At 44.7% G+C, this 11,090-nt stretch overlaps 1 protein-coding gene across 6 annotated transcripts in view; it reads left to right on the top strand.

Annotated features, from left to right (window-relative positions):
* The first annotated feature begins 538 nt into the window (after positions 1–538).
* Positions 539–11,090, top strand: part of GPCPD1 (glycerophosphocholine phosphodiesterase 1) — a 66,724-nt gene continuing 56,172 nt past the window's right edge. The window contains exons 1-3 of one of the 6 annotated variants that reach the window (XM_009436763.5): positions 539–797; positions 6,314–6,372; positions 7,159–7,235. In XM_009436763.5, the coding sequence (XP_009435038.1) occupies positions 7,187–7,235 (49 nt within the window). In that variant the 5' untranslated portion in view covers positions 539–797; positions 6,314–6,372; positions 7,159–7,186. Of the gene's footprint in view, positions 798–909; positions 1,996–6,291; positions 6,373–7,158; positions 7,236–11,090 lie in introns of those variants that run through there. The other 5 variants (XM_063802498.1, XM_514503.6, XM_063802500.1 and 2 more) reach the window with 5 other exon arrangements.

Raw genomic sequence — 11,090 nt, 5'->3', positions numbered from 1 at the left:
AAAAATACAACTCTGAATTGTAGCTCCAGGATCCATAGTCGGTTTTTTTTTTTTTTTTTTTTGAGACGGAGTTTTGCTCTCGTCCAGGTTGGAGTGCAATGGTGCGATCTCGGCTCACTGCAACCTCCGCCTCCCGGGTTCAAGAGATTCTCCTTGTCTCAGCCTCCCGAATAGCTGGGATTACAGGCATGCGCCACCACACCCGGCTAATTTTGTATTTTTAGTAGACAGGGTTTCACCATGTTGGCCAGGCTGGTCTCGAACTCTGATCTTAGGTGATCCGCCCGCCTCGGCCTCCCAAAGTGCTGGGATTACAGGCGTGAGCCACCGCGCCCGGCTCACGTGGGTTATTTCTAAGGCGGCTTTGGTGGACCACAGTACACGCCTATGACCCCAGGGCAGCTCTCCAAGGTGCGGGCGCCGGGGTCGGCTGAGAAGGGCAGCGGGGACACGGGGGATGCCCGGCCGCCCTCGGCCGCGGACGTCAGCCCTTTCCAGGAACGCGCGGGCCCGCACCCCCCGCACGCGGCTGCCGATTGGCTGGGACGGCGCCGGGCGTGACGTCAGGGCCCGCCCCACCGCCCTCCGGCCCCGCCCCGCGGGGTGGCCTGGCAGTTTGGTCTGGAGCAGCTGAAACCGGTTTGAGCGTGGCTGCTTCCTGCCGCTCGACGCCGCGGCAGGCCGCCTGGGGGAGCGCTGGCGAGGCACGGACGGCGGGTGCCCGGTACCTCTGCCCGCGGTCCTCGCTCTCGGGCGGGGCGGCGGCGACGCGGACCTGCGGACTAGCGAACCCGGAGGTGAGGCAGCGAGCCGGGTGCGGGGGCCGGGCGGCCACTCACGTGGCGGGCTGAGCTGTCAGGGCGGCCCGGGACGCGGCGGGGCTGGGGGCGTCGGGGCCGAGGCGCGGGCGGGGTCCTCGGGCCGGGCCGGCCACTGCCCGCAGGGGAACGGCGGCCGGGCGTTCGCTGCGCTAAATCGGTGGCTGGGACGCGCTCTTCGACTTTTATTGTTCACTGCCGCGCTTCTGCTGGGCTGCCTGGGGCTTAGTTCCCTTCTAAAAAATACGTGGAGCATTTGAGGAGTAGCAGGGTGCGTGGAGCATAGGACCACCGCAAATATGCAGAGTACTGAGTCGGGGAACAAAGACACCAAAAATGCAGATGAGGTCCTCCGGGGACATCCCCTGCCCCACGGCGGCCCCCGGCTCACCGCCGCTCTCTGTCCCTAAGTTACTCATCGTGTTTTGACAACTGCTTATTTTCTGAAATTGCCCGGACACGTAGTCTAGGGCATGCTTGTATAATTCAGTTATTCCAAGAAACTAAAGTGCCTTTCCTAGGAAAAGGTTCCAGGAATAGTCATGAGTGCCCTCGATACAATTTTTTAGGTCTGCTGCCCCTTCTCTCCAAAGCTCTACTTTTCCCAAAGCTCTTCAGACTGCCTTGCTGAGGTAGGAGAGAGAGCCTCAGTCACTTAGGTGTCCTCATCAGCCCTCTCCCCAGACTCCACTGGCTGGCTGGGAAAGAAATCGGGCATGAATTGTAGAGGATTCTTCCACCTTAAGGCAGCTGTTAGTCTGATGTAGACCTGCACAGAGGAACTGATGGAACTGAGCAGGATGTTTGGACCCGATGTTTTTTCTTCATACTCTTCTGTCGCCTCCTCCCATTTCTGCACAGTTCTCACCCACTACTCTACCCCGTCATGCTTCCCCTTGCTACGTTGCTGACGAGTTGTGACTTAACTAAGAAATAAATACAAGGTATCAGTCTTTTTTTTTTTTTTTCAAAATTCCTAATGTCGTGGATACAAATAACACCAAGCAAACAAGCAAAACTGCACATGGTGCAATCCATTCCTGATTTAAGAACTAGGAAGAACCAAGAGCTAGAGAAAACCAGTATTCTAGACAAAATTTAAATCTGCAAAATAACGAAGTGGGAAAGCTGGACTCTTGAGAAATAATGACCACAAAAGAAAACTCATCGTAGCAAAGTGAGTAAAATTTGATACGTACACGTTGATGAATCGAATCTTTACGTATGAGTTAAAACAGGAAAAAAGGTATGAAACATACACAAGAGAATAATATCACGGTAAAATGAATGGAAAACATTTGGGAAAATGTTACTGCATTGTTTAGAAAGTTGATCAAGGAATTAACTTGGCGTAAAGAAACTTATTCCAGAAACACTTTTAAAATAAAGATCCATTAATGTCTTAACATATTTGATTAAGATATTGGCTTCAAGTATATGGGAATCAGAATGACAGTCACAACTTGTCAGAAATGTAGCAAGGGTCGTAATGATCCTTCACCAAGGTGAGCAAAAATTAACTCAGGGAAAGTTAGGCATTTTATATATTACTTTATTTAGCTAGTTAGGAGGATCAAAGCTGCCAAGGCCTGGGAAAAGGCAAGAAGAATTGGAAACAGCTTTTTTCCTTGAAAAAATTCGAAGGAAAACTGACATGTTCCTTGTAGCCAAAAAAACACTTTAGCTAAAAATATCTGACTTCAATTTAGCTCTAAAGTGAATGTCCCTTTACCTTGGTTTACTTCATATCCCTTTTGTTTCCCAGCCTGGTAAATCAGTAGTGTCACGTGTCGGGAAAGTTTATTTGAGGAAAAGAATAGAGTAAAATTTATTTTGGCAGGTAGTGTGAACTCTGAAATTTTTTAAAATGTGGATTAATTACCATGTTGTATTTTGCTGATTGCTTGAGTCTTTTAAAAAGGGTTATTTAAATACTACCCAGAATCTCAGATGAGAATGCCATTTAGTGTTTCTCTTCAAAAAGTACAGAATAGATGTTACGTTTTCAAAAAGCAAAAGCCTGTTTCAGGAAGTGTAGTCTGTATGTGAGGTAATAGGCGAGTTGGTTAAATTATCTGGTCAGCTCGTGTGCATACAATGACTAACATTTTTCATCTTACTCTTGTTTTTATGTATATCCAGAACTGACCTTCCCTTTCCAAGTTGTGATTTTTTTTTTCTTCCTTGTTTAGAAGAAGGTGTATGGGTGGGTGCATACATTTTTTGTTTCACAACACAGTCGTTTTTTTACTTGGTCACTGCTGTTTTGGTGGTAACTGGATGCCAAAATTGTATACTTCAACACTGCACCAGCCTTTTGGCCTCTGTCCATAATCAAGTGAATTGCATTTGGAACAGCTCCTGAGGCTTTTATTTGGTATGGTATCAAATTTGGGGAGAGGGGGCGCTCAGGGTGGAAATCAAACCAGATTGCTTGACTTTGGTAAATCAAGTGGAAGATGATGCTTTGTTGACTTTTGGAGAGGTTTTCTGGGAGGTGTTTTTGTGCTTGTGTATATAGCTTTGTATAGTACATTTACTGCAGCTGTTTACCGCTAAGTTACTGTAGTCACTCTTCCAAACATCTTTGAGAATAAAAGACTCAATTTCTATAATCAGTTCATTTCTCTTTTATTATATTTACTTAAGTTTTCCATTTGCTTTAATGCAGTAGAAATCTAGAGATAATTTTGTACTAGCTGTTGATTTTAGTACATAGGAATAATATGATTTCCCTTAAGTTGATTAAAATAGTTATTTAAAGTTAGTCAACAAATAGCAAAATGCAAACTATTTAATCATGTATATGAGGTTGTCTTTAGTTGAGAACCGCAGCAGTAAACACCAAATGAAAGGGCACCTTATTTGGTTAAGGTTAAGACTGAAGTGGTCATTCAGCCCTTTTGATGGGTGGTAGAGTATTTGCTCTCTTAAAATTAATTCAGTAACTTAAATGTCAGGCTTTTTTTTTTTTTTTTTTTTTCATTTGAGACAGTCTCACTCCGTCACACAGGCAGGAGTGCGGTGGCACAATCTCAGCTCACTGCAACCTCCACCTTCTGGGTTCAAGTGATTCTCATGCCTCCCAAAGTGCTCGGATTATAGGCGTGAGCCACCACACCTGGCCGCTATGTTTACTCTTAGATGCAGAAAGTAGAAGAAGAAATTATTTATTTTAGAAATTATTTTGATGAAGGGAAGCCTTTTTTTTTTTCTTTTTCTTTTTTGAGATGGAGTCTCCCTCTGTTGCCCAGGCTGGAGTGCAGTGGCATGATCTTGGCTCACCACAACCTCCGCCTCCTGGGTTCAAGTGATTCTCCTGCCTCAGCTTCCCGAGTAGCTGGGACTACAGGCACGTGCCATCATGCCCAGCTAATTTTTGTAGTTTTAGTAGAGATGTTGGCCAGGCTGGTCTTGAATTCCTGACCTCATGATCTGCCCTCCTGAGCCTCCCAAAGTGCTGGGATTACAGGCATGAGCCACCATGCCCGGCCTTTTTTCTTTCTTTCTTTTCTTTTGAGAGAGAGTCTCGCTGTGTTGCCCAGGTTGGAGTGCAGTGGCACTCTCTTTGCTCACTGCAACCTCTGCCTCCCAGGTTCAAGTGATTCTCCCGCCTCAACCTCCTGGGTAGCTGGGATTACCGGTGCCCACCACCATGCCCAGCCAATTTTTGTATTTTTAGTAGAGACAAAGTTTCACCATGTTGGCCAGACTGGTCTTGAACTCCTGACCTCAGGTGATCCACCCGCCTCGGCTTCCTAAAGTGCTGGGATTACAGGCATGAGCCACCGTGCCTGGCCAAAGGGAAGGTTTGCACTAGTGTAGTATTGGGTATTCTAACCAAAATGGTAGAGTTGCCAAATAGGGAATTTCATATCCGAATGTGACATGACTGCACATTGGTGGTCTTGCACTCTGTGAGATGAATATTTGACAGTGTACATTTATAAATATATATATGTGTATGTATTCAGTGTTACATTTTATAATTGATGTAAATGTGATGATACATAGTTTATAGCTAACATGGAGCCTGGACTCTTGACCCTCATCTCAACCTGAGCCCTGTTGATGTTTGGAGCTGGACAATTAATTATTTGTGGAGGGCTGTTCTGCGTATTGTATGGTGTTCAGCAGGGCCTTTACCCCTAGATGCTAGGAGTGCCACTCCCAGTTGTGACAACCAAAAATGCCTCCTGACATTGCCAAATAATCCCCTGGAGGGCAGAATTGCCTTTGGTGAGAACTGCTGGTATAGATCTATCTACCTTGACTGGGAAGTGTGGTTAATTGTGTGTAGCAGTGTTCATTAAATGATTCAGGGGGAGGGGAAGGGAGCAAAGCAGAACTAGAAAAATGACTATGTAAGGTAGCTATGAAAGGTACTTTAGAATTGTTTCCTAAGGTAATATATAAATGCAAATGAAATTTAAGCTGGTAGAGTAATGTACATGATGCAGAATAAAGATGTGATTGGAATTCTTGTAACGTTGGTGGGGGGGGCAAAGGTTTTTTTGAGGGGTGTTGGAGAAGTTATGATGTAGAATATGGTGTGTCTTTGGATGGAGTATGTTCTTTCTCCATTTAAATTATGTAAGTATCTCGAAGTATATTATATGTACATGTGTGTATTAAGGTTTTTTTATATTCCTTTAGGTACTTAAGTTAGTGGATGGGAAACAGATTCCTTTGACTGACAGGGAAGAAATGAAAAAATTAGCTAGACAAAATGTGGATAAGTGGAAAAGAACTTCAAAAGCTTGGAGTTTAGACTTCTTTCTTATTCTTTTTTTAATCTCCTTAAATTCCTTTTACTGTGGAGTTCAGATTTCTATAAATAATCAAAGTGATTCCAAGCCAGGGATGTGAGGAAGAATCCTAATTGACAAAATGGATATAAGGTCAATTAGATAGAATCATCAGGATTTGATAATAGGTTGTAGGTAGAGTTGAGACTGTAAGTTTGAGCCTGTAGGACCTGAGTAATGATGGTCCTAGGGTTAATAAAGAGAAAATCTGAAAAGTTATTTGTGTAGAAAGTTTTTTCTTTTTTTTTGGAGGGGGAGGCAGGTGGGGGGGCTCACCTCAACCTCCACCTCCCAGGTTCAAGCAATTCTTCTGCCTCAGCCTCCTGAGTAGCTGAGATTACAGACACGTGCCACCACGCCCGGCTAATTTTGTATTTTTAGTAGAGACGGGGTTTCTCCATGTTGGTCAGGCTGGTCTTGAACTCCTGACCTCAAGTGATCTGCCCTCCTGGGCCTCCCAAAGTGCTGGGATTACAGGTATGAGCCACTTGCCTGGACTCCTTCTTTTCTTTTTCTTTTAATGATAAGTTACATTGTGTCTTAGAAGCAGATTCTCAAACTTGTTCCACAACATAACAAGTAGTTTGTTTTAGTGGGTGATACTTTGGTTGTTTCCTTTGTGTTAAAGTAGAAATTCATTAAGTGAAGCTTTTTTCTCTCTATAGTTATTTTTCTTCTCTACCACAGTATTACCCTGGTCAGGAAAGATACGTTGAATTCAGAACAGCTGCTTATCAGAAGAGAAAGTATGTAGCAAAAGAATCTTGACGACTTAAAAAATAACAAGTTTGGATACTTTGTTTTACAGTGTGTATTTCGGGCATGTATTCTGTCTTGTTTTGTTTTCTTTTTGAACATATATTCTGAAAGAATAGCTTTGTAGCACTAGGCTTCAAACTTGCTAGATACTTCCCAAGTAATTGAGTCACTGTTTATATAAGGACTCTGAAATTAATCTTTTTTTTTGCTCATAATTGAGATTCATTTTCATTTTTTGCTTTTTTTAAAAAAAACTTTATTGAGACTTTGTGTTTTTTTTTTTTGAGACAGGGTCTTGCTCTGTGGCTCAGGCTAGAGTACAGTGGCACAGTCACAGCTCACTACAGCCTCAACATCCTGTGCTAAAGTGATCCTCCCAGCTCAGTCTCAATCTGTAGCTGAAACTACAGGCATGCTCCCCATGCCTGGCATATGTGTGTGTGTGTGTGTAGACATGAGGCCTCACTATATTGCCCAGATTGGTCTCAAACTCCTGGGCTCAAGTCATCCTCCTGCCTCAGCCTCCTTAAGTGTTTGTATTACAGGCATGAGGCACTGTGACTGGTTTATTTTTTTGCTTTTTCACTTGTTTCTTTTCCCCCCCTGCACTAAAGTTACTTTAAAACAAAAAAACAATCCCACCATAAAACTGCAAAGACATTAAATATTGCTTTTAAAAATATAAATAGCTCTTGGTTGAAGTTGTTTCTTGATGATGGCTAGCTAAGGCATATATTTTTATACTATAAGTTACTTTTCTTTTTTTTTCCTAGCACGACATCATAAAATAAATCCATCAGAATGACACCTTCTCAGGTTGCCTTTGAAATAAGAGGAACTCTTTTACCAGGTATTGTAAAAGTTTTACTTTAAAACAATTAAAATTAAATTAGCATGTTTCTTATCTGGATTACCTTAAATATGGAGTTGCTATTAGAGTGGGCCTGATTTTTTAGATGAAAATATCTATAGGTCTTGCCTGACAGCAGAAATGTGCTTGGAGCATAGTAAACACACCAAAAACCTCCTCAAACTCTGTCTTGTTCTCATGTTTTCCCAAGAAAGCTATGAATTTATACCTAATTTTGCACAGGGCAGAGATGGTTGGGCTGTGGTTTCTAGGCAGTATGAAAATGAAGGAAACTTTGCTAGTGCAAGAAGTTGGTAGGCCGGGCGCAGTGGCTTATGCCTGTAATCCCAGCACTTTGGGAGGCTGAGGCGGGTAGATCACTTGAGGTCAGGAGTTCAAGACCAGCCTGGCCAACATGGTGAAACCCCATCTCTACTAAAAATACAAAAATTAGCCGGATATGGTGGCATGTGCCTGTAATCCCAGCTACTTGGGAGGCTGAGGCAGGAGAATTGCTTGAACCCAGGAGGCAGAGGTTGCAGTGACCTGAGATCGTGCCATTGCACTCCACCCTGGGTGACAGAGCCAGACTCCGTCTCAAAAAAAAAAAAAAAGAAAGAATAAGTTGGTGAAACAATTGGCTGGGATAACCTTGTTCCTATGTGTGAATATGTTTTTAGCCTCATTGTATTTTTTGCTGTCCCTTAAAGTGCTGTGAGATAATTTTAGTGTAAGATAGCATGTCAAAGCCGTATCACGCCTGGGCTCTCATAAAACTGAGGTACCTCTCGGTTTTATGTACTCTGGCTATACTGGCCTTTCAGTTCCTTAAATGTGCTGCATTCCTTCCTCCTTTCTTCCTCTTTTAGGACGTTCTCAAATGCTGTTTCCTCTGCCCAGATCTTTGCCCACTCTCATACTCCCCCTGTTCCTTCTCTTCTCTCCCCTGTCCCCACTGCCAGCCTCCAGATTCCACTAGGTTCTGGCCCTATTTTATAGCACCTCTTGGAGATTTTATAGAATTATTTGAGTGACAGATTGTAAACTCTGTTGAAAACATTACTTTTTTTTTGAGATAGAGTGTTGCTCTGTCTCCCAGGCTAGAGTGCAGTGACGTGATCCCGGCTCACTGCAACCTCCGCCTCCCGGGTTTAAGCAATTCTCCTGCCTCAGCCTCCCAAGTAGCTGGGATTACAGGTGTCCGTCACCGTGCCTGGCTAATTTTTGTATTTTTAGTAGAGACAGGGTTTCACTATCTTGTCCAGTCTGGTCTCAAACTTCTGACCTCGTGATCCACCTGCCTCTCGGCCTCCCAAAGTGCTGGATTACAGGTAGGAGCCACCGTGCCCAGCCCCCTCTTTTTTTTTTTTTTTTTTCAATTGAGATGGAGTCTCACTCTGTTGCCTAGGCTGGAGTGCAATGATGCGATCTCGGCTCACTGCAACCTCTGCTCCTCGAATTCAAGCGATTCTTCTGTTTTGGGCTCCTGAGTAGCTGGGATTACAGACGCCTGACACCACACCTGGCTAATTTTTGTATTTTTTGTAGAGATGGGGTTTTGCCATGTTGGCCAGGCCAGTCTCAAACTCCTGACCTAAGGTCATCTGCCTACCTTGGCCCCGCAAAGTGCTGAGATTACAGGTGTGAGATTACAGACCGTGCCTGGTCAAAATATGACCTTGTCTTGTTTATGCTGAATTCCTGCACCTAGCAGAGAGCCTGGATCAGAGCAGGGGCATAGTATATCTGTATTCAAAGAATGAGTGAATGACTCACACTACATCTAGCTTCTTTATTCTAGCATTCATCACAGCAATTGGCAGAGTATGTGTGAGTCTAAGTTCAAATTCTTAGCCAAGATGATCTGGTATAGTTCTACCCCTGGGCAGAATTGAGCAGATTGAAGATTGCTAGTCAGCTGATGGGTTGGCTCCCTTGAGCCAAGTGCTCACCTCTGGTTTAGTGTGTGGCCGCTTCCGTGGAGAGAAGATGGAATTTTCTCTTTCTGGGGAGTTGTAGGCAGGCAGTTGAAGCTAGAAGGAGCTGGCCATGTCGGGCAAATGGACTGACCGCAGAACTGGCCACAGAAGTGTCAGCTTGATTGGGGTCAGGGGGATGCTTATTGTCAGGGATTCGAGGGAAGGAGATAATGGTGGATGTGGATATAGATGACTCTGTACGTGCCAAGGAGGAGGCTGAGGGACAGCAAGGGGATACTGGGGGAGACCCCACCTCAATTCCCCCATCACCTTGATTTCCTCACTGCACAGGAGGAAGGACCCTCTGCTAAATGTGGCGAGAATGGTAGTGCAGAGAGGACTGACCTTGGGGGAAACAAGTACAACCAGGAGAGGATACAAATAGAGTATGTGGAGGTGCTGTTTGCAGATTTCTTTAGTAAGCATTCAAGTCTTCATAATCTTTTATAAATGAGAGCCAATTAAAGAAAGGTCTGTTTGTTTTCGTGAAAAATTTCCTCATTTTCAGCAGCCATATTCCCCTGGAATCAGCAGAAAGAGAAAGTAACGTTGCAGGGGGAATTGGTAAAATGCAGGAGCACCTATAAGAGGAAAGTGAACCACTGAGTCCCCATTTTACTTTTTCCAATTGGAGTTTGTTCTTTTCTTAGCAAAAAGTAGCCTGCTGTTTTATGTGGGAGATGAGAAATAACGAGTCCATGAAGAAGTTTTTTTTTTTTTGTTAAGAGACAGGGTTGGCTGAGCATGGTGGCTCATGCCTGTAATCCCAGCACTTTGGGAGGCCGAGGTGGGTGGATCATCTGAGGTCAGGAGTTTGAGACCAACCGGACCAACAAGGTGAAACTCCGTCTCTACTAAAAATACAAAAATTAGCCGGGCACGATGGCGCGTGCCTGTAGTCCCAGCTACTCGGGAGGCTGAGACAGGAGAATTGCTTGAACCCTGGAGGTAGAAGTTGCAGTGAGCTGAGATTGCGCCACTGTACTCCAGCCTGGGCGATGGAGCAAGACTCCATCTCGAAAAAAAAAAAAAAGATTAACAGGGTCTCCCTCTATTGCCCAGGTTGAAGTGCAGTGGTGCAGTCATAGCTCCTCAAACTCCTGGACTCTGGTGATCCTCCTGACTCAACCTCATGAGGAACTGGGACTATAGGTGCACAACACAGTGCCTGGCTAATTTTAAAATTATTCTTACTTAAAAATTTTTTTTGTACAGACAGGGTCTCACTATATTGCCCAGGCTGGAGCGCAGTGATGCAATCTTGGCTCACTGCAACCTCTACCTCCCCCAGGTTCAAGTGATTCTCATTCCTCAGCCTCCCGAGTAGCTGGAATTACAGGTGTGTGCTGCCATGCCCAGCTAACTTTGTGTTTTTATCTATTTTATTTAAAAAAATATTTTTTCGAGACAGAGTCTTGCCCTGTCACCCAAGCTGAAGTGCAGTGGCATGATCTTGGCTCACTGCACCCTCCACCTGCCAGGTTCAAGCGATTCTCCTGCTTCATCCTCCTGAGTAGTTGCGATTACAGGTGCTTGCCACCATACCCGGCTAATTTTTTTTTTTTTTTAAGAGTCTCGCTCTGTCGCCCAGGCTGGAGTGCACTGGTGTGATCTTGGCTCACTGCAGCCTCAGCCTCCTGGGTTCAATTGATTCTCCTGCCTCAGCCTCCTGAGTAACTGGGATTACAGGCGCCTGCTACCACACCCAGCTAATTTTTGTATTTTTAGTAGAGATGGGGTTTCACTATGTTGGCCAGGCTGGTCTTGAACTCCTGACCTAGTGATCTGCCCGCCTTGGCCTCCCAAAGTGCTGGGATTATAGGCATGAGCCACCGCACCCGGCTTGCACCCAGCTAATTTTTTATTTTCAGTAGAG

The sequence above is a fragment of the Pan troglodytes genome, chromosome 21 (assembly GCF_028858775.2).
Source record: "Pan troglodytes isolate AG18354 chromosome 21, NHGRI_mPanTro3-v2.0_pri, whole genome shotgun sequence".
In the NCBI taxonomy this organism is placed as follows: domain Eukaryota; kingdom Metazoa; phylum Chordata; class Mammalia; order Primates; family Hominidae; genus Pan; species Pan troglodytes.
Note: the sequence above shows the minus strand (reverse complement) of the source record. Positions and strands in the feature narration are given on the sequence as shown.